The sequence below is a fragment of the Trachemys scripta genome, unplaced genomic scaffold (assembly GCF_013100865.1).
Source record: "Trachemys scripta elegans isolate TJP31775 unplaced genomic scaffold, CAS_Tse_1.0 scaffold_28, whole genome shotgun sequence".
Taxonomy (NCBI): domain Eukaryota; kingdom Metazoa; phylum Chordata; order Testudines; family Emydidae; genus Trachemys; species Trachemys scripta.
The window spans coordinates 224,086-247,951 of NW_023260513.1; the positions used below are offsets into that span (position 1 = coordinate 224,086).

A 23,866-nucleotide genomic window follows, 5' to 3' on the forward strand; every position below is an offset into this window, starting at 1 on the left:
GATCTGCATACCAGGACACGCTCGGTATAAGGACAGAGGCTTTGCATGCTGGGACCTGTAGTCTGGCACAGGCCATGCCATTGTATTTAAATACAAAGTAGGTGCAGAGCTCTGGGGCACCAGACCCCTAACAGGCAATGCTCCCACTTGGGCAAAGTTTGAGCAGTTGTGCTTGCCCCAGAGGATGAATATAATGATGATGTTGGTGTTCGTATGAATACTATACTATGTAGTCCCAGTCTATAAAGTTTTAGTCAGCAGTCTGAAAGCCTGTATTAATACAGCCCTTTAAAGGGACACTGTCAAATAATTTTAGTATAAAATTTGACCTTTTAAAGAAAAAATATTTGGGCACATTCCCCACTCATTACTCCTAAGAATCAAAAGCCATCTTGTCTCTACACGTATCATTTTGTGAGAGTGCCTCTTCTGCCTAGTTATTCCCAAAGCTGAGCACCATTTCTGCTGGCATCAAAGGTGAAGCGGGCACACGATGGCTGACGATTTGTGCTTCTCTAGAAACGTTTGGGAAAACTTCCACCTCAATAGACTCATAGACTCATAGACTTTAAGGTCAGAAGGGACCATTATGATCATCTGGTCTGACCCCCTGCATGCTGCAGGCCACAAAACCGTCCCTACCCCATAGTTGCCAAGTGATTAAAAAGGGCAAGATCAATAGGGGAACATTCCGTTTCCAAAAGTCTCAGAGGATTTGCAAAGGGCAGTTAGCACTTATAGATGTAAAGTGCTATAAACAACGGCAGCATAACCTCACAATGTCCTGTGAGGTAGGTAAGTATTCTGCCATTTTACAGATGGGGAAAACACAGTTTGAGTGACTTGCTCAAGGCCACACAAGCGAGTGGTGGAGCTGTGCTCTAGAACCCAGGAGCCCCTGTGCTCTAGAACCCAGGAGCCCCTGTGCTCTAATCCTGTGCTCAGACCACTAGAGTATGCTGCATCTTGCCATACACAGAGTAAAAGCCAACAATGATTAAAGCTATTAAAAGCAGCTGACAGTGTCCTTTTAAAGAGTTAGTTGACGGCATCTAACTTTTACACAAGGATTTTACACTCCAGAAAGATGAAATTTAAGCATATGTGTTGCACTATGAAGGAATTCCCAGAAGAAGTTTAAACTGGAAAAATGGTTCGTTTTCCTCAAATATTTTCATTACCAATACCTGAAGCAAGCACTAAAAGCAAGGTTGGTAGTTTTTGTCCCTCCTGACAAAGCAGAAGAATACGCAGTCATGTTTCATGTCAAGGAATTTAGTCTGATGGCATAATAAGCGCTGGCCCTACATTTACCTGACTCTTGGGCACCTTTTGCACCAAAAGTTTAAAAGAAATATCAGGAGGCCAATATGGTTCGTAATTCAGGAAATTCACTGGCATTAAAAACAAACCTGAACTGGCGATGCGGTAAATCTGCTGATCTTAGAGGCATGTTTCCTGAACACGAACAGCATTGTGCAAACACAACTGTTCCTTCACCACTGGCACCGCCCTAACACAAGCTAAGGCTGGCTCAGAATAGGGCAGAGGTGGGATGACAGCAGTTTCCCTCGTGCGTCTCATGATGGGAACCTGCTCAATCCTCTTGTTGCTGGAAACTGCCTATCCTGCTAACATATGGCAACACTAAATGCACAGACGTACAGTGTTGGTAAATCTCTTCAATAGGCACTAAGAGGCTCAAAGTCAAGATAACATGAACCTCTGTGTACTGTAAAAACCATGTGCTTTCTTCAACTTGCTTTTTTGGTTCTGACCTTAAGACTGTATCATTATGATTCTTCCTAGGTATATACATATTTTTTACTTAAATGGACAAGGACTGTGATTTTTGCCAGCAGCTGGGCCCCAAAAATTCCCCTTAAACATTGGAGGCAAAACCCAATAAATATGACTGGACTGAATTCATGGATATGGTATGTTTACTCCTGGGAATAAATTGAATGCAGGAGGGGCATGGATGGATTGTGGACAGAATTTTATCTGTTTGCTGCTAATCTCATAGGGAAATAACAGTAGGTTACATCAGATCTGTGACATGACAGTCCAAGTAAAGTTTGGTATTAACCCAGAATGAAATTCCTCCTACATGTTCGGTTTGTGTGTAACTGATTTCCAGGGTATATTAATCCTTGCCAGCAGCACTGCCATAGTCTAGAATACTCCACTCTGTTCCTATTCAGGTACAATTTTGGTTGGCACAAACTGATCAGTTTCAGTGAATGAATTAAAAAATGACCTTTCCCCGGGTTAGAAAGACCTTACATCTTAGACTCAGTTGAACTCGCAGTTGGATTAGTTGTGACGGGTAGGATTAACTGCAGCCACATCTGATCCTTCTCAATCCAGTACATGCACCTTACAAACCATACCCAGAGCCTGTCCAGACCCAGGGATCACTGGACCCATTTGCATTAGCTTTCCAGACCAGCCAATTGCTCAGACTCCAGCCTGGCACTTGGAGCAGCTTATGTCTGTTAACCATAGCTTAAAATAACTCATCAACCAATCATAAAATGGAGTTTTGGTTTCTCCTGGCTCCATGAACACAAAGAGGTGCACGTCCTACCATAGGAGGAAGCAATGGCTGTTAAGTTTTACAGTTATAGTGGAAAGCACTGATCACAGCCTGCCGTCCTCATTACTGGATGTGGCAGGCGGTGGAGGAGGTGGCTTGGCAGCACATGCAGGTGGGGTTGACTGATTTAGGGGGGATTAGGTCGAGGTCCTCATCGTCTGGGATCTCATCTAACCGATAGCCATCCTTTAGCAGCTGGATGTTCAAGTCTTGGTTGATCTGCTGCAGACAAAGAGACAAACAGTCAAATACTTGAGACTTGCCCCGCCACCCCCCCGCAAATGGTGCAGAATGGGAGGATGTTTCCTGAACATGTGACATATTTGTCTTCCATTCCCAGCTGCCAAACATCCCAGCAGTGAAAAATATCCCACCAGAGTCCCAGCTGCATCCCCAGGTGCCACCCCCTTTCAATTCCCTCTCAACCCAAACAAACAAGAAGCCTGGAATGCTTCCAAACGCCCTCCGCCCACTACCACTGGACCAACGCAGACTTCCTTCCCAACTGCCAAGAGTTACAATTCCAGACCCCTTTTCTGCGGCTGAAAGCCTCTCGCTTTCCCTGCCTCACCGGGTACTCCTACGCTGGAGTGGGAGGTGTGATTCCCAGCTGGGGCAGACATACACCTACTAGCTTTGATCAAGGTAGGGTGCTAAAGACAGCGGTGTAGCCGCAGCAGCACGGCGGGTGGCTTGGTTAGCTGCCTGAGTGCATTAGCTAGGATCTTGGACAGGATTATACTTGGGTGGCTAGTCCATGCTGCTGCCGCTACACTGTTACTTTTAGTGGGCTAGCTCGGTGATCAAAGTCAGTGCGGATGTGTGTCCTTGAGCTGGAAATTACTCCAGCAGCTGCAGTGTAGACGCAATCAGAGGCTATGTCTACACTACGGCCGAATCGGCGCTCCGGCGATTGATGCACCAGGGGTTGATTTAGTGGGTCTAGTGAAGACTCGCCAAATCAACCGCAGATTGCTCTCCAGTCGACTCCAGTACTCCACCCCGAACGAGAAGAGTAAGGAAAGTCGACGGGAGAGTGTCTCCAGTCGACCCAGTGCAGTGCAGACACCGCAGTAAGTCGACTTAAGCTACATAGTAGGAGTAGCGTAACTTAGGTTGACTTACTGTGGTAGTGTAGACATAGCCAGAGTGATAAGTGGCCACGGGAACCTATCAAGTCTCATGCATTACTTTAGGAGCTCCTGACTTTCAGAGTTCAAATGTGGGCCCCAGCACAGGGCAGACTGCCTGGCAAACGGCAGGGCAGGGGCAGGGGTTCTACACAATGAGAGAGCTGATAATTGAGGCTGCACAAAGCCACTAATTTTTTTTTCTTGGAGGAAGGGAAGGAAAAAAAAAAAAAAAAGGATGAGAGGGAGGATGGCTGCCAGTGGAAAGAACTCTACCAAGTGCAATTCTGGTCCACCTGTTTGCAAGGGGTTCGCTCCCTCTGGTTCGTTAGTGCAGAGTTTAATTCTAAAATGTACCATTAAAATAAGGGTTTCTGAGAGAGCGATCTTCCTAACCCGGCTTTTAACAAAAGTTTCTTTATTAAAAAAGGGGGGGGGGCTTATTGCTCAGAGCTTGCCAGAGTGACTCCCTGAAGCCAACATGCGCACACGGCGGGTACTGCCTCCCAAGTACACCACTCTTTAGAAACGTATGTTTGAGTTTCTCATGCAGCAATATTTATTTATACTGCACCTTTCACAAATGGTTACAGAACTATGCACAGGGGTTTATTGCAGCCATCACTAAGTACAGCCACGTTGTGGGACAAGCAGCTCTTCTTTAACAATGCACAAAAGCAATGTACAACAGCTTAGGCCAGCAAGTGAAGAAATTGTATCGAACTGGAACTCGAGGAGATGTTTGCAGTCAGGAGAGCTGGAATTGGGCCAGGACACCAGGACTGAATCCTGCCCACTTTAAAAAAAGAGAGTGCTGTGAGACCTTTAATGGCCACGTGTGGTCAGGACTTCTTTTTTACATCTCAGATCTTGACTACGCAGGGAAATTGATCGAAACAGCTCCCAATGTGGACACGCTGATTCTGAACCAAGAATGTCCACATGATTCCAGCACAGCTATAGTGCTTTAAATTCACACCCTACCTTATTCCAGAATAACTTCCCTGTGTAGACAAGACCTTGTTAAAAAAAAAAAAAGAACCTCCAGCAGGGGCATTGTGTTAGCATTGATCCAGAAGGAAGAGCTACTGAAATCATCACCACTACCCGTGGTCCATAGGTGTTCCGTTGAGGTCTCTGATTCAAATACTGATCTGGCCTGACCTTGCTTAGCTGACCAGATCTGATTGCATGACTGTAACAGCATGCTTTGTTTGGGGACCCGGATACATTCCAGATTTCTTGACTTGACCCTGGCTCCCAACTGTCTCCTGAAGGTTTGATTTTGGTTTGGCCAAAGAAGGGATTGAAGGAGAAGCAGTTTCCAGTGGCCTCCATGTGAAAATGGGCTGCCCAACAGCCTAAGCTTAATTTGATTAGTTGGTTATGCAAAATATGGACCAGTGCCTGAGCAATTGATTCACCACAGATGTTTGAAATGTACTAGGAAATAAGGTTGAAGAATCAACAATACTGAACTCGCAGTTTTTTCCCCCAAGGAAGAGGCAGCAAGAACTTCTATACAAGTTCTTCTTGGATCTGCCCTTGCCCCAGTTTTGTGGGAGCCTGATCACAAAGCACAAAGTGACCCTGATATTCATAGCACGTGTCAACAGTCCTTATAAAGAGACAGCTCTGAGCAATCACTACTGTAGCATCCCAGGGACTTGCTGCACTTGTACGTGTCAGGGGGATGGTTATCAAGTCTGCCATGGCCTCCAGTATAGCATGTTTGCATCTGTTGTGCCAAGGCACCATGTATTGGAGGTTTGCCAGCGTGGAATGCAAATTCTGACAACTATGGGATAAAACTTCAGCAGTGCTAAGATCACATGTGAGAACATCCCGGGGGGAAAATTATGCCTATCTCAAATGGATGAGTGGAGAAAGCCAGTTAGCTCAGCTAGGGGAGAAGCACCTGCCATTTAAAAAAAAAAAAAAGAATCTTGGAATAAAGTGTTGCTGCTAAATCCTTTGCCCAGCTCAATTCTTGCTTCAATAATTAGTATCTATGGCAAGGCACGCAGAAGAGATTGTAACTCACCTCAGCTGAAGAATATCCCGAAGAGGAATATCTGGACATGTCAAAGTCATCATCGCTGTGGGGAAGACAAGAGACAGCAAAGGGAAGGAAACAGTTAAAGAGACTTGTTCTCTCTCTAGCATCTTGCCTCTCTCTATTTTGTCCATATCGTGAATCTCAACTCCATGCACGCAGAAGTTTATAGATGTACGTAGCAGCTTTCATCAACACATCTCAAAGCACTCCACCTGCCCCAGTTTGAAAAAGTCTGAAAGTGAATAGCTGCAGACCCATTTCACATCTATGGAGACAGGCAGACAGATTAAGAGACTTACCCAAGGTTACAGTCGTCTTTGGTAGAAGAACTAGCATGAGTGGTGCAAGCAGGGGCCTGGGCACTCAGCACTACACGCCTCGCAAGACACAATGCAAGACCCTGACATACAATCGTACTGTTAATTAACACTTTTCATACCTGTCCGTATCCAGTGCTACCAGTGGCTTTTCATCTGGGCTCTGATCTAATGATGAATAGCCTTTATTGGGAACAACCAGCCTGAAAGAAGTAAAATTTTCCATTAAGCACAAAATTAAACTCAGAACCATTTAACATTTGAGACCAAGTCGTAACATAGCCAGGTCATCGGAGAGACCGTTTGTTCGCATTCCACAGAACGTCGTTTTCTTTGAACAATCCTGTCTTGTTCATGAAGTTGTTTAGGTTGAGAGTGGTAGAAAAAAATAATTTATATGTCAGGAATTCATGTTTTACAATGAAATGGAACCAAGTTTTGTCTCTGGTTAGCTGTCAGGCCAGTTTTCGCAGATGAATGAGCTAGCCGTGTCTTGGAAGTGCACTCCTCCCTCACAGAAGGATACAGCTGGTACTTTCTAGTGTTTCATCTGGTGGACGGGTTCTGCTAGAATTGCTTGTGATGTCTGAATGTTTTTGGTAGTAGTAAAGGGATTACATTAGCCAATAAGCAAATGTAATGAGGAGACCTCAGAAGGCAGTGGCTGTGAGTACCTCTAATACTCAAAAGGGGTGAATCTCTGGCTTTATGGAACTCAGCCCTTGCCCACCCTGAAATGGAGATGTTTACACAAGGAAATCATTAGCTAAAACCCAAGAGATTTACCAAGCCATTCATAGTACTAAATCTGCCAGAGGGTTAAGAGTTCTTATACCAACATTCAGAAACCGTCCTAGGACAATAATCCAATACTGGCCAGCAGTTTGGCAAGACATACACTACGGACTCCTGGGGGGAAAAAATGCGTTTGAAGGCTTGGTTTGAAGAAGAGGGGTTTCTGATGGATAAGTGCAAGGCTGCTCCAAATGTTGAGGGAAGAGCAAAAGGAGTAAAGATGGAACTGGAATAAGGAGACACCTAGAAACTGCTCCTTTTCACAGTGATTTTTCTTAAAACTGTTTCTTTTAGCATAATAATTAAATTGATACCAGGGATGGGTGTAGTGTAAGAACCCCAATGGACTAGAATATTTTATATTTAGTTATTTTATAGCGGCTTTTGGAATCATCAGATGTCTCATGAAGACGGAATCTAAGTTAATATTGTTAATCAATATGAGATTTAAATAACAGAATGTAGATTCAGGATCTTCCTGGAAAGAAAGCTGGTTAATTTCCTTGGGGACCTACTGCATACAACACACAAACCACCCCTCTTCCGCATAACTGAACTGCAAAACCTCGGCCTTCATTTAAAAAACACGGCATTTCTAGCCAAGCAACTGAAGAGAAAATCTTAAAAAAACACTAACCAAATTAAACGAATGGAGCAATAGCAATGTATGCAGAGGGCAGAAACAGTAACAGAGGTGAGTTCTTTTCAGTGGTGAGACGCAGTGTTTCCTCAAGGGTGTGTAAATGCAGAGAGGTAGGCTTTTAACTACACATGGTGCAACTGTAGGATGGGGCCCAAGATTAGTTCCATTTTCCTGAAATTTCCAGCTTTCAAGAGTTTGGGAGGTGCAGGGTTAATTCGAGCCTAAAGATGATAGTTAATTCCACCAGTGCAAAAAGCCCCAGCTGCAAACCTTCCAGCTTCCCTCCTGGCAATTTTTTACAAAGCATGTATGGCATTGGGAATACAAATGTCTGCCATGTACTGAAGATTGACAAAGGCAGGGAAGAGTAAAACACATTCAAGTTTCTATCAAAGCATGCTTGTGGAATCCCACACTGATTGTATTATTCATTTTCTTACTGAATTCATTAAGAAACCCCATTAAAACAAAATTACTTAAAAGTTGCTGCAGATTTTCCAATCTGCCGCACTAGTGAGCTGCAGAAAACAAGGGACCCTGGCCCTGCCGCAGAATTTAGGTCCTGTTTCCATAGCATACAAGGGGCCTTTCAACTCCTGAAAAAGAAATGTTGGAGGTAGAAGAAGCGATGATGCTTAAGGTCAGTAACTGATCCTACAATCAGCTACAGAGTCTAAGGCTATGTCTACACTACCCGGCGAGTAGTGATCGATCTATCGGGGATCGATTTATCGCGTCTCGTCTACACGCGATAAATTGATCCCCGAATCGATGCCTGTACTCCACCTCAGCAGGAGGAGTAAGCGGAGTCGACGGGGGAGCCGCGGTGGTCGACTTGCCACCGTGAGGATGGCCAGGTAAGTCGAACTACGATACTTCAACTTCAGCTACGCGAATAGCGTAGCTGAAGTCGCGTATCTTAGATCGATTCCCCCCCCCCCCCTGTGTAGTAGACTGGCCCTAACTGAGCCTCAGGAAGGAGCAGAGAGAGAAGAAAGCCATGCAAACGAAACAGGAGAAAGATGTGGAAGAGGGCCCGACTGAGGCAAAGGAATGAACACTATTGACAGAAAGAGGACGACTGGACAGTGCAGGAGACTGTTTACTGGACACGAAGTATCAAAGAAATCATTTTAAGTTGTTACCATCTGATGGTTTGTTGGGCTAGGTTAAGCAAGCTGGTATTTTCAGTCCAGTCCTTAGCGGACAGATGCTTGCCACAGAGAAAACCAACCACCACTCAGCACCCTTGCCAAGTCTCAGAGAGGCAAAGGCCTGACAAGACTCAATTACCTTTCGCCCACAAAGAAGGGCTGAGACAGGCTGGTGAGGGGAGAGCAAGTGTTTATAACATTCTTAAGGAAGAATAAGAAACCCAGACGGGTGAAAAGTGATAATGTGGATAAAGCAAGAGAGAAAAAAATGACTAGGTCAGGAGCAGGAGATTTGATAAAAGGGGAAAAAATTACACTAGTCAGCAGAGAGCAACATAATCTTTTTCAGTGTTTTTACTCCGCTGAGACTGAAGCAAGTTCACAGCAGAGTTAAGGAATTGTTAGACACTGGCTATGGAGCAATAGCTGCAGTAAGATCATAACAGACATTACAGTGTAATTTTTAGCGAAAATAAGCTACTTTAACCATTTCATAGGCATTTAAGGTACTTAGGGCTTGAGTCATCAGGGCGAGGTGTGGGAGAGTAGCTCCCTGGTGGGCCTTTGTTCCTCAAGATCGCACAGAGTGAAGTAAGCTGAGGGGTGTGCGAGATGCACACTAGCCAGACTGCAGGACACTACCCCAGATGTCTGGGAGGGATATAGTTTCCCTAGAATAGCTTCCAAAGCGTCTGTCAGTAGCTGGCCCCAAACAGCTGCCCTCCCTCTCAATTTGAAGCTTTTTTGCACACTGAAGCAACCACCCACCCTGACAACATGAGTCACTAACACTACATATAGGTCCCTATGTCTGCCACCTCCCACAGCCCACCTTCCTCACTTCCAGTTTAAATCCTGACTGCAATGCTCCATATTTTCATTGTTTTTTTTTAAATCTGGCGAGCAACAGGGCTTCCATCACATCCCTTGGGAAGCTAATCCACAGTCTAATATTTCGAAGTAGCAGTTTTTCCTGATATCCAGCCTTGACTTGGGAAATGCTCAGATCCTATGAGGAAGGCTGTATATCGACAACCCCAGTTAACTTTTCCTACATTCCATTGCATCCTAGTTACATTTGCCGCATCTCTTGCTAGCAACAAAGGGCTTTGGGACTGCTATACAGTTTGGAACTTCCAAACATAAACTAGAAACAACGTGATATGTTCTGCAGCCACCAAAGTCACTTACAAACAAAACTTGACGGAACTCGGGCATGATTTAGGATTCAACAAAGAATCTCTCATAAGGTGGATGCTTAGCACAGAGAGAATCTAACCTACAGTTTCCATTCTATTCAGTATATGGTGAACTGGACAACGTTCTCATCGGCCAATAAGCATTCAGGTTTCACCAACATTCTGAAGTTGTCTTCACTTCTACACTGAAGACTGTCTAGGTGTAAATGCCACCCTTGTGATGGCACTCAAACCGTTCCCCTCACTGATCCTCAATGACTGTACCCCTCCCTGATACGCAGTGGTGTTCCAACTCATTAATGCTCACTGAGTGAGGTTCTACTGTACTGGACCGTGGACCGACAAAACAAAATGGGATCCACGAAAACATACAATCATGAACTTTTTTTTTTCAGTTGACTAGTACCTGCAACACAAACTAAATATTGTCAGTTATCTGTGAGCGTGAGCAGCTCTGAGAAAGTTTGGTCATGCTGTTTAGAGCCCAGAGGAAATATATATGGCAAAAGGCATACAGACGGGCCATTCACAGGCCTTTGTTAAGTCAACCGGTATTTGGAAGCATTTGAATTCAAAAAGAGCAGCAAAAAGACTGGGATAAAACCAGCCAAGTCAGAGATAAGCCCTAAATCAGAGTGGTGTTCGTTTGAAGCAGTATTGTGCAATCTCCTATTCACAGGATTACACGGTGTTTCGGATTACCAGGAACGCCGCAGTCGATCAGACTGACCCTCGGGTTTAGTGCTGCTTTCAATAAAGATCAGCCAGTCTGCCAAGGTACCCCAGCTGCTCTCCTGGCTGTACCTTGACCCTGACTCCACCCCTCCCCAACGCAGCGCACAGGGTCTGTGGCCTGCCAGACCCTGAGAGCGCCATCATTACTGTTATATGATGTCAGCTCAGCATTATGACAGTCCCAGTCCCCAGGGATGGTGGTGCACTGCATACATACTTGAACACTACGAAATTCTCTACCTTGTTCGAGCCATCACATTGTTCTTCTTGGGCTGCTGATTAACTGGGCTTCCCATGTTGCCGTTCTTCAGGGACCCCTTTCGAGCTAACTCCCTCTGCTTCTCTGTATCAGGAATACAAAGGGGAAAACAAAGTTAGTAAAGTTCTTTTCCTGGCTACCATGCAGCCGCTGACACGGAATTCTGAGCTGGTGAAAAGTGTAGCAAGGATTAGAAGAAGCCAGAGAGAGGGAAGTTCTTGATCTCCAAAGCAGGGACAGCTCAAGAAAAGTGCCAGCTTTGTCCCTATTCCACCCCACCCTGTAAGATGCCTCATGCCTTACTCTGGTGTTGGGGTGGGGGAAGGGGCAGCTAGCCCATGAAAGCTTTGACTCTGTTGGGACTGCCAGGAAAGGGTCCAAGTCGGCACTCTCAGAAGCTGAAAATGGCAAAGAATCTGCCACCAATGCAGGACGTTGTGCTGGTTTTAGTGCTCAGTCCAATCTAGTTTTTGACCACTTTCCTGGGAGACAATTCCACAACCTAATAGTTTCCACTGCCTGAAGGATTATTACTGTCCAAGCTCCTTTCAGTTCTAGACCGTTTATTATCTGTCCCCAGGGGTGTGGTCACATTCTTCCCACACTGAATCTCATTGTTCTTTTCTGTCCTTACCCCTCATTTCTCTAGATAATTTTATAAATGTCGACCCTTTGAGCATTTTGCATGATTTTCAACCAGTATTTTAGTTTGCTCAAGGTTCAAGTGGTCAATGAGATGGAATCTTAAAAATGTGACAGCCTGAGGATTTTTTGGAATTATAAGTGGGGATCAAAATCAGCTTTAATTAGGGAGAGACTATGACCTCTACCTAATAAACGGCTCACCTACAGAGCTAGGATTAGAATCCAGCTCCACAAACTCCCCTCCTTGCAGAACGAGTGCTAGCTAGGTCCTTAAGACAGTCTATGCATTATTTCTATGGCAGTAGTGACCAGAGACTCCAATAAGGATGGGAGCCCACCTTCTACTAGGTGCTATACAGCCATGCAGGAAGACATGATCTCAGCCCAAACAGGCTAGCCATCTAATATTAGACAAAGGGCAACAAGTGGGTGCAGCAAATAAGAGGGGGAAATGTGGGAAAGACACTGAAGATAACAGTAGAGGAAAGAAGAGTTCTGCTTTCAGTAACAGAAGAACCTTATGTTTGAAGGGGGAATCAGCCAACAGAGGCATTCAGATACAAGGTTGATGGGCTCTGAAATGATATAGAATAGGAGTACTTGTGCTGTTACTCTGAAACCTGTCAATATAGAATAGAACATACACAAACTGTGCACAATTCTTACCCCACTGATGTCAATGGTGACTAAACTCCCATTGACATCTGTAGGAATAGGTTTGGGCCCCTAATTCTCACGGGTATGTGCTAGAGGGAGGCAGACATTGGACAGGAGTGAACATTTCAAATCAGGGTGATTTTTCATGATGCCGTAACTCAAACATGGATTGGTCATTTCCTCTTCAGACATCTGGTATATCTCAGGTCAAATGAATTTTCCTTACCAAAGACATATGGGGATACAACAGGGCATTATGGTGGAAACTGGTTGCAACCTTTACTGCTAAAAGGCAACTGCCTCTCTGTAATGTAACAGAGGCCTCTGGTTGTGCATACAAATCTACAGACAATACCACCCTTGGAAAAGTATTGGCAGCTCAAAGAGGTTTCATAATTCATAAAAGGCACCTGAACTCCACACAGCTTCCGAACGCAAACAGGGAATGACGGTTCTGTTCTGCCAGGCAAGTTTGTGGGCTGGAGTGAGCCAATGTCTCCTGTATGACCCCTTCTCTTCCTATTTAGTGACTGGGGTAAAATTTTCAACAGTGTTTAATCTGACACTTAGAGTGTGCCTGCACTGCAAGCAGAGGTGTGACTACAGCACGTGTAGATAGACTCAAGGTAGCTTTGATCTAGCTAGCTTGAATAACCGTAGCAGTGAAGCCATGGCGGCACGGGCGGGACACTGGGTATGTAATTGAACGGCTAGCCCACGCTCCCGCAACTTCACTTCTCTGGTTGGTTGGGCTAGCTAGATTAACGCTAGCTCGGGTATGTCTACATTTGCTGCAGTCACACCTCTGAGTTCAGGGTCGACAGACCCGCAAGGGCATATTTACAAAAAGCTGTTAAAGCACAAATTAAAATGAAATTACTCACTATGGATAGTTTTGATCAGAACCACCGATGCGGCCACCAAACGTAGCAGCAGCCACCGGAATGAGCAAGATGAAATAAGCGACCTAAAACTAAACTAGTTCAGTTTAGCATCATCCTGTGAAGTTTGTCAAATGTTGGCTCCATTGTCCCGGACTGGTGTGAATTCCAAAGCCACAGGCTCTCTCTTGAACAAGTTCTGCTAGCAGCCCAGTAGAGTTCAGTACCATGAACCGTCAGCCAATGCAATTTTAATAGCCACAATTGAGTAGAAAGGTAAAATAATATTACTCTGAAAACCATGGTCCTAGACCATCCAGTCCATTAGCGCAAGTATTCTCTAAAACACTGTGGTGCTGCTGATAGTCACACATCCTAAAAGCAACCATCACCACCAGAAATCTCGTTCTAAGCTAGAGTACACCATTTTCTGAAACTCTGAAAATGTTCAGGGCAGACACTCAGCCAGCAAAATGTCATCCTGAAAGGTGACTGTTCAGTTTAAGAAGCCATGGGAACAGGCCCTACAGAATGGAAATGCTGAGGCACGCTAAGGGAGATAGGACAGTCTTGAAGTTAAGGCACTGGGCTTGGAAGACGGAGATCTGGGTTCTATCTCCAGCTCTAACGGTGACTTCCTCTGTGACCTCAGGCAAGTCACTCTGGCTCAGTTCCCATCTGTGAGTCAGGCAGTCATGCTTTCCCTCATGTCAAAGGCTGGGGACAAGATGGATTAATTAATGTTGGTGCTCAATCACTGCAGTGACGAATGCCATATCAAAGGCTACAGCTAACCTTAACTGCAGTTGTCACTCTGTGTTCCAGCTACACTACCACTTCTACACAGCTAACATTCACCCAGGTGTGGCAGGGTTGAGACTAGAATAGGGGATGTATTGAACAATGCACAATAGCACAACACAACAGTCTAAGATAGAAAGAACAGAATAATCAGCAAACTGCAAGGTGAATTCTGGTAGGCACAATACAATTACCCACAGTTGAATTTGACCAGCAGACAAAAGCACCACTTTTATAAAGAGCCACAAAACCTCCAGTCACCATTAAGGACGTTTTGTGTTTCATCCAAGAGTTGGCAGCTCCTGTATTAATATCAGAGGGGGGCAGTGGCTTTAGTACTATCAGCGGGAAGAGTTCGACCTATTGAGCTCTCTTGTTACTTGCTTGAGTTTACCCTCCAAGGACTCAGCCAGATTGCTTCTGCTCAGTTTGTGAAATCGAATGGGATCGTAGCAAAAGATGGCATGGGCATAGCCCGTCCTTCATCTTTTGGTGTTACTGCTGTTTGATACTACAAGGCTCTCCCTCTCACCCCATCCAGGATTGATCACACTGCACGTCGCATTCCCAGGACATGCAATGAACTTCTCAGGATGCAAAGCAACTTGATGAAAAATCGATCATAGCTCATCAGGAGCCGAGGCCATCAAAACTGCCAAGTGTTGAACAACTCTCAAGTGTCAGAAAACTTGGGAATTTAAGTTAATGGGAGTTGCTGATTACGTTCACTGAGGCAAGAAGAAATCCCGAAGAAATGGGATTTCAAGAAATTTCACAGGAACAAAGGAGGAAACAGAGCAATGCATTACAGAAACCCATTTCCAATCTTTTATGTCTGGTGTAAAAATTGTAAAAAGATTATGCCTCAGAAACCCAAGAGAAGCTGCAGGGCTGGGGAAGACGAGACAACACAGGGCTGTGCTTCAGCTTTTTCTGAGAGGTCACAAACAATTTAGCATAAGGACAGAAGAACGATGAAATCCCACCCAAACAATGGCTACCTTGGAAGCCGTTACCTAGTGTTTGAAAGGAGTCTACTTCACTTAGCTGTTATCACCTTTTTTATTTAAATTGCACTTAACCGTAAACATTTACAGCAATCAGGTTTATGGTCCCATTTCCAAAACGTGTCTCTGGAAGACTAGATATGTGCAATATGAACACACACATTGCACTAGGAGGAGAGCTAACTTTGCTCCATCCCACGTTCCTGCCACACCTAGGTACTTCTGCAGAAAAGCAGAATGGGCAAGCGGAGAGGGTGTGAAGTAGCCTGCTTGTGCCAATTAACATTGAGGGACCTTCTGCTGGGGATGCCCGATTAGGATTTTGAAGCTCCCCTCTCATCTTTAATAGATTGTGTAGTGTTCACCGTAACCCACGAGGCTCCACACTTGAGTGGATGCAAGCAGCAGTTTTGTTCCCGTTTTGGCAGATGGCTCCGTGAACACAGACGGTGATATGTTTCCAGCCCAGTGCACCGGGGAATTTAGCTGCACCACTTCCATTTATGCTAATCACTGACATTATACAGGAAGGAAAACATGTAGGGCAGTGTGTGCAAAAGAGGAGGGGGGGCTGGCTGCCTGTAATGCTGCAGAGCGGGTCTGAACGGCCCTGGGAAAAGGAAAGCTAGAACAGGGCCTGCCACCTCACTGCATTAGCTCTCACTTTCTTCTTTCTTTACTGCACTATTTGGTTTCTTCAGTCTCTGAAACATTTTATTCTTTTCACACCACAAGAAGATATTTTATTACCAAGGGATGAGTTGCACAAATAGTAGAAAAATTTGGGTAACTTACAAATATACTGACTATTGCTTTTAAAGGTTTTCTTCTTGAAGCCCTAACACTTGACACTGGCTAGCCAGTTGGTGCACTGTGGCTGGTTACTACGCTGTCCATGAGCATCACTGTTATATTTTGCTCCCCCACCCCCGGCTCTCTGTGTCATGCCCAACTGTTGTATCATCTCAGGTTTAGATTGCAAGCTTTGAAACCATCCCCGTAAGATGTTTGTACAGTGCCTAGCACTGTGTAGCCCTGGCCTATAGGAACTACTGCAATACAAATAATAAATAATAATGCAAACAGCATAGAGAAAGGGAGGCATTCAGCATAATCTCCCCCCTCCCCATCTCCCACGGTGAAGATCTTCATGTCTTGTTCCAAGTGCTACTCCAACAAGCACTTTGCTGGAGACAAGATAACCAACCCAGAAGCTTGCAGATATATAAGCTTTAAATGATGTTCAATTAATTTCGTTAGCATAAAGAAGCATAGAATAATGGGAGTTGCCAGACTGATCAAAGCTATGGTCCGTCTAATCCAGGATCCTTGCAGTGATCTTTATGTATATTATAGTAGCGCCCAGAGATCTCAATCAAGATCATACCCCATCATACTAAGAGCTGAACAAAATAAATAGGAAGACAGTACCTGCCCCAAAATGCTTACACCTGGCCAGCTCCAGATGCTTTCAAGGAAGGCGCAAGAAACCACACAGTGGACAGTTACAGAATAACCTGTCTACAGGGGAAGTTTCTACCAAATCTCATCAATTAGCAGGGGGTCAGACCAGATGATCATAATGGTCCCTTCTGACCTTAAAGTCTATGAGTCTATGAGATGGAGGGTTTATGTCCCTTTTTAAAAAAAACACGCGCTAACGTAACTGTGGATATTCTCATTATCCACATAAATATCTACTTTATTGAATCCAATCAAGCTCACTGCCTCAATGGAATACTGTGGCAATGAGTTCCACAGATTAACTGCACGTTGAGTAAAACAGTATTTTCTTCTGTCATTTTGAAACAGTTACCTTTCAATTTTGTTGGATTTTCCCTTGTTCTTGTATTACAAGAGAGGATAAATAAATATAGCATATGATGAAGAACAGGTGAAAATTCCAATTTATAAAGTTGGAGTTAAAAAAAAAAAAACCTTCAGAGCTATTCCCATTGATTTATTTGTTTGTTAAAAAAATCACAACCCATTTCAATGTGCTCCTGCCCTTTTAAAAATGAAAACACTGAACTAATAAATGTTTGTGCTTTGTTGTACTCTATAATTAAATCAGCTTTGTATGTCTTTCCTATGGTTAGTATTCAGTTTGCTTAGCATTCTGCTCAAAAAAGGTGCAGTCCTCTACAGCAGTGATTCTCAAACTAGGCCCGCCGCTTGTTCAGGGAAAGCCCCTGGCAGGCCGGGCCAGGCCGGTTTGTTTACCTGCTGCGTCCGCAGGTTCGGCTGATCGCAGCTCCCAGTGGCCGCAGTTCGCCACACCAGGACAATGGGAACTGCGGAAAGCGGCGGCCAGTATGTCCCTTGGCCCGCACCGCTTCCTGCAGTTCCCATTTGCCTGGAGTGGCGAATCGCGGCCACTGGGATCTGCGATCGGCCAAACCTGCGGACACGGCAGGTAAACAAACCGGCCCGGCCTGCCAGGGGCTTTCCCTGAACAAGCGGCCGCCCTAGTTTGAGAACCACTGATCTACAGGACTGTTGTCTTTGCAAACATTAGGCAAAACATGCAGACTTTAAGCAGGGTGGACATCAGTTCAGGCTATGCTGAAGAACACCACTTAAGGTTCAAATCCTACCAAATATTATCTCCCCCAAGTCCTACAATACTGACCCTAGCTACTGAGAGTTTATGCTCTGCTATAGGGAACAATCCTGCACTGGTTCACAGGATTTGAAGAATGGGGAAAGACAGAGGGAAATTAGTTGCATGCAACATAATACGTCTTTTTCTATCTCTAAGTTCTATGAAATGAGATGATCAGAGATGTTTGGCTCCGTGCGGCCCCATCCCCAGATGGGAGCATTGCTGAGTATGAGGACTGCATGTCCTGATGAATTCCTACCTTCTCGAGGAAGCAGCAAATATAAATTATACAGGAAATAAAATTCCTCTGGCCATTTGCATTCTGCTGAATGATCAATGGAGTCTTGGGCGAGATTGGGAAAAAAGAGTGAAATACGGACTATAAATCCTACTTCAGAACCAGCATTGCCCTCCCTCCTGTCATGCAGCTGAGGGACGTTAGCATGCATCCAGCCACTAGCAAACCTTCACTAACTTTCAGCTCTGACAGAGGGTCTCCCTCAACCAGGACTGTCACGTCCTTAGGGTACATTTTACCCTGCAATATGCACATCAGTAAGAGCTTTGCATGTGCACCAAATATGGGTGTATGGCAGAGGAGTAAACCAATCCGCCTGTTCTGTAGCAGCACTAATCAGAATGGTAAATGGTAAGGACTGCTTTTTCTGATGAGATCTTGAAAAGGTATTGAAACCACACGAGTGGCATTCACACCATCAAACTGAGACAAGATTCGGCCTTTGCATGTTAGAAGCCAGGTGACATAGGAATGCTACCTTCGTTGAAGAGGAATATTAGAAATGAAAATCTCTTTGTGGTCAGGTAGCTCTGTTCCAGGGACTTGGGGATATGGATTAAAATTCATATGCCGCAAAATACAATCCTGATTATTCAAAACAATATTACCTGAAACGAGGTTATGTTCATGCCTCCTCAGTACTGTTGTTCCAGATAAGCGGCTTCAGATAAATGAGGTTTAGATAACTGAGCCATCCAGCTTCCAAGATGGATTGGTGGGCTCAGTATTTTTTCGCTAAAGCACCTTAGTTTTCCTGACCTAACAAGCTACAGTAATTGTGAGAACTGACCAGTGGCAGCATGCTCATACATCTGCACTCAAAGGTCCTTCCTGGACCAGGGTTTTATGCATCCAGATATCTCCAGAAAAAGTCAGCTACACTTCCTTATGTCTGCTGAACTCCGGCTGTTGTTTCATCCCCTTGGGACCTGGCATAACCAGGAGCAAGCTTCAGGCTGCTATCAGCTACCCAAGGGGCCTGCCAGTCAGAATTGGCCTGTGATCTGGGGAGCACCAATGCCTTCGCTTCTAATCAAGAACCTACTACAACAAGAAGTTTATGCTTTACAGACACAGTGAAACAGAGCTAATCCTAGATTAATGAATGGACCAAGAGTCCTCTCCTCTAAAATTCTGACCTGGAGAGGTTTCTGAAAGGTCTTTTTACCACCAGCCTGATAATACTGTTTCCTACTTCCCTTCAACTTTCAGCCAGTGGGAAGAGGTGAGTCCCTTTCAGAATGATAGCTGTTTGTGGTCATCAGCTGATAGTTACCTGTGTGAAATCTAGGAGATAAGACTAAGCCACAAAATTCCTATAGGGAAGTAAAGTTCCCCACAGCTTATATATATATATATATAAAATATATATTTATATATATTATAAATATACACAGTTTTTAAGTCCAGGGAAGCATTCCACGATAGCAGAACAGCTGGCGAGGGAAGCCTGTGGTTATGACCGTTTGAGAATAGAAAGGAAAGAACCTAACACTTAGCATCTATATCTATCTACATAGCATTTTGCTTTTTCACAACACTGTACAAGCCTGAACTAATCCTCACCAGCCTTGTGAGTCTAGAAGCCACATTTTACTGATGGGAAACCAGTTAATTGATTTCCCCAAGGCCCCATCATGTATCTGTGGCCGCCCTGAGATTAGAACTCAGGGCCCCCAATCCTGTGCTTGCGCCAAGAAGGAATTTCTGGCTGGGGTACAAGATACTATGTATCAGAGATAATTTAGCAACCACAGGTTCTCTGACTGCCAGATAGCAAAGATAGCCCTACACTTTACTCTGCATGAGTTCCTAGTATCTAGGCACCACTAATACCAATCCCATAAACACAAAGGATCTTTGCAGGAAGTCACTCTCCTCTATTTTTCCTCTTTGATGTTTAGTTAAGATTGAGGTTTTTATTTTTAGTAACTGAGGGTACGTCTACCCTCCAGTTAGGTACCCACAGCCGGCCCGTGCCAGCTGACTCGGGCTCGCGAGGCTCAAACAGCCTGTTTCACTGTGGTGTAGACTTTCGGGCCTGAGCTGGAGCACAGGTTCTAGGACCCTGAGAGGTGGGCCAGCTGTGGGTGTCTAGCTGCAGTGTAGACATACTCTGGGTGTCACACAGTAGTTGCCCCCTTAAGAGGAGATGGGTCTCAGTGCACCTGTGACAAGCTTAACTCACCTCCCCAGGTGGACAGGATGAAGGTCATGTGACTGGTGGGCCAGGTGACGCAATCAGACCTGCTGTAGAAAAGAAAGAGGCTTGGACAGAAAAGCGGTGGCAGGTGGGTGTTGGCAGATGCCTGCAGAGAGCAAGAAGGCTTGTGCAGGGCCCCAAGTCAGCAGCGAGAAGGTCTATAGACATTGCCAAATTCCAGGCAAGAAGTGCTGGGAGAGCAGGAAGATGGACCCTTGGGAAGGAGGAGCTGTGCCCAGCTGGGAACTGGGGTGAAGGAAAGGAACTTTAAAGAGAGGACAGATCCTCAGGGAGAAGGGGCTAGGCCCAGATGAAACTTTGAAAGACTTTGTGCAGGATTTCATAAATAGGACCCCGGAATGCTGGAACCATTGGTGAGGAGTATTAATGTGTTTGTGGACTAAATAAATTGGATCCTCCTCCAGGAGGGGAATGTTTTTTAAAATGATATGGACTGGGTGAGATATTGAGGAGTCTTATGAAAAGAATTGAGTTAGAAAATTTTGAAGATTTATATTCCCACTTGCACAGCCCCAGATGAAAACAGTTTCGATTTATAACCCTAACTCTGCGGACCACTCATCCCTAATTTAGAGTCTCGCGCTGTTCCCTGACACATTTTAAAAGTGAACAAAAACTGCAGTTTCACCTGGAAGCAATTTCTGCAAGAGCACACTCATCATTTTCAACTCAAAGTTAAAGGTTATGGAGAGACTCTGTCTGGTCCAGCTCTGTTGTAGTGTATCAGATAAATAGGCACACGAACTATGGATAACAGCATCTCTCCCTTCATTTAAAGTGCCATGCATACTGGTGGTGGAACAGTAATCTATCAGGGATAAAGATTTTACATTAGTAAGTGCATCACAGTTAAGTTATACAGTAGGTCCTGATGGGCTATAAAGAAATACTTAGGTTCAGCAATGCATGTAGCAAAGTTCAATACGGTGTATATTTTATTAGGACAAGTGATGCTTGTAAAGGAAAAACCTGCTTACCCTAAGAGTAGTAGGAGACATCCAGAGCTTTCAGCTCCATAGTGCCCATTGACAGCAAGAGTGTTTGAATGGAGCTTTGGGTAACTAGGTTTGCACTATATATACATTCAACCAATCTTACATACTTATACAAGTTTAAAAATATGTGCTACGCGACCGCTATAAGGGGAAAAAGTATACATTTGATAACCTACGAAAGGTTTGTATTTCATTTACTTTGAAAAGATTATGGCTGTGAGAAAATTTAATTTGCTGGCTAGTGGGCACCACTGCTGTCTGGAATATCTGAACTACTCATGTGTTATTACATTGCCCTCTAGTAGCTAAAGCAAATAGAGGATAAAAGCTCCAATACTACTGACAGCTAATGAAGAGTCCCTTTGCCTCAAGTGGTTCTTTTGGAGCAGAACTTTGGACCTAGTATTGCCCAGACAGTATGCGGGTAGCTTTGCTGACAATCACGGATGTGTTTGTGGCCTCTGATATAATATAGAAAAGTACAAAATATTCATTGCTTTGCGTTTTACCTCAAATAGTAAGAGTGAGAATGGCATCTTCGACTCAGAGTTCCACATCAGCTGTTGATTTGTGTTCCACAACCTTAGCATTAAAACAACAGCGTTTTGCACTTAATCAAATGAAGGGAGAGGGAATAATCCAACTGGAAGCGATTAGCGTGCATTCCAGCGGAATGGATGCTCTTCACTTTTCAATCCTTTGACAACTAGCTCCTGTAGATAGACTGCCTGAGGTTTTAACACCTTCTGTATTTTTCCTGGGCAAGTAAAAGATTGTTGCTTAGCTTTCGTGTGCAGCCCTATAGCCATTTTGCTAGCTGGAACAGAGCTGCTAGAACAGCCTTTCACAAGATGGATTGTCTGTTTACTGTGGATCTTTGGCAGGAAAGCAGGATGTGCAAAACCTGGGGTATATGTTACTGGTATTCTGCTTAGCAGCCTGAATTCCAGGTACTTTGGAACAGTGGCAAGTCAGCTACCAAGCCTGTATGCACAGTCAACCCATTCCTTTAACAGGATTACCAGTTTGATTTCTTCATTAGAGAGGTTTTCATTGTCTGTAACTTTGCCAAACAGACTCAGTGCCCCCATTCAGTGATTTAATAAATTTATGATTAACCAATCTGATTCCATCTTCATTAATTAGCTTTGTAGGGATTTCACTGCACAAGGGTTACTGTCCCACAGAATCGCTTAATAGATTCACACTGTGGTACAGGATCGGTGCAGGGTAGAGGACTCTTGGCAAGCCCTTCTTTAAGGCTGTTCTTCCTCTTGCATGGTCGGTTGCTGCAGGGAGGTGGTCGAAGTGGCAGCAGTGGGTGGCATGGTAACACACAGGGATGGAGCGGGCAACAGCCAGATATTTGGGCATGGTGACCCAGAGGGAGAGCTGGGGCCAACAGCCACTTCATTGGGTCATGGCAACCCACAAGGGCAGCTGAGAATAGAATAGAATCATAGAAGTGTAGGACTGGAAGGGACCTCAATAGGTCATCTAGTTCAGTCCCCTGCTTTAAAGTGTTGGACGAGGAAGAGGAGGAGTATGGGGGACAGGCAACCCAGGGATCTAGTGGCGTGGGGAGCCAGGACCTGTTTTTGTCTCCAGAGCAGGCAAGCCACTCCTAACAGTCCAGTACTGGCAAACCTGATGCAGGGGAAGAAACCTGAAAAGTACTCCGTTTGCATCAATATTGCAGGCACCCATCAGCTCATGTACACACATGCAGCCAAACATCTAACCACACTGGTGACCCACGATTGCTAAAAGGGCTTCTAAATTTAACAACCAGTTCCCGCAAACCGGTGCGAACCGGCTCCACCTCACCACCGATAAGACCCCTCTTCTTTCTCCTTTGCTGTTTGAGTAGGGGATTTTGAAAACCCTTCCAAAATCGCAATTGCATTTCAATCTCTTTATTGAGCCAATCTTTGTATTGTTGGGGGCATCGTATTAGCATGGCATATTGGCATAAAGAAATCTGATGAGATTCAACAAGGACAGGTGCAGAGTCCTGCACTTAGGACAGAAGAATCCCATGCACTGCTACAGGCTAGGGACCGACTGGCTAAGCAGCAGTTCTGCAGAAAAGAACCTGGGGATTACAGTGGATGAGAAGCTGGATATGAGTCAGCAGTGTGCCCTTGTTGCCAAGAAGGCCAACGGCATATTGGGCTGTATTAGTAGGAGCATTGCCAGCAGATTGAGGGAAGTGATTATTCCCCTCTATTCGGCACTGGTGATGCCACATCTGGAGTACTGCGTCCAGTTTTGGTCCCCCCACTACAGAAGGGATGTGGACAAATTGGAGAGAGTCCAGCGGAGGGCAACGGAAATGATTAGGGGGCTGGGGCACATGACTTACGTGAAGAGGCTGAGGGAACTGGGGTTATTTAGTCTGCAGAAGAGAAGAGGCAGAGATGGATTTGATAGCAGCCTTCAACTACCTGACGGCGGGTTCCAAAGAGGATGGAGCGCGACTGTTCTCAGTGGTGGCAGATGACCGAACAAGGAGCAATGGTCTCAAGTTGCAGTGGGGGAGGTCTAGATTGGATATTAGGAAACACTATTTCACTAGAAGGGTGGTGAAGCACTGAAATGGGTTCCCTAGGGAGGTGGTGGAATCTCCTTCCTTAGAAGTTGTTAAGGTCAGGCTTGACAAAGCCCTGACTGCGATGATTTAGTTGGGGATTGGTCCTGCTTTGAGCAAGGGATTGGACTAGATGACCCCTGAGATCCCTTCCAACCCTAATCTTCTATGATTCTTCTATGAGTCTAAGGCACGCATATCCCTATTGTGGCACCAGATCACCTTGCAATGAAGTACATCAACAGCCACACCTTTTTCATCCATGAGGCATTG

The 23,866-nt window shown here is 44.9% G+C and overlaps 1 protein-coding gene across 1 annotated transcript; it reads right to left on the reverse strand.

Annotated features, from left to right (window-relative positions):
• Positions 1–651: 651 nt before the first annotated feature.
• Positions 652–10,970, reverse strand: LOC117870405 (protein FAM219A). Its single transcript, XM_034757539.1, has 4 exons — positions 10,872–10,970; positions 6,228–6,308; positions 5,774–5,828; positions 652–2,821 (listed from the first exon to the last, which is right to left on the reverse strand). The coding sequence occupies exons 1-4, from the start codon at positions 10,925–10,927 to the stop codon at positions 2,663–2,665; spliced, it is 351 nt and encodes a 116-aa protein (XP_034613430.1). The 5' UTR covers positions 10,928–10,970; the 3' UTR covers positions 652–2,662.
• Positions 10,971–23,866: the final 12,896 nt, after the last annotated feature.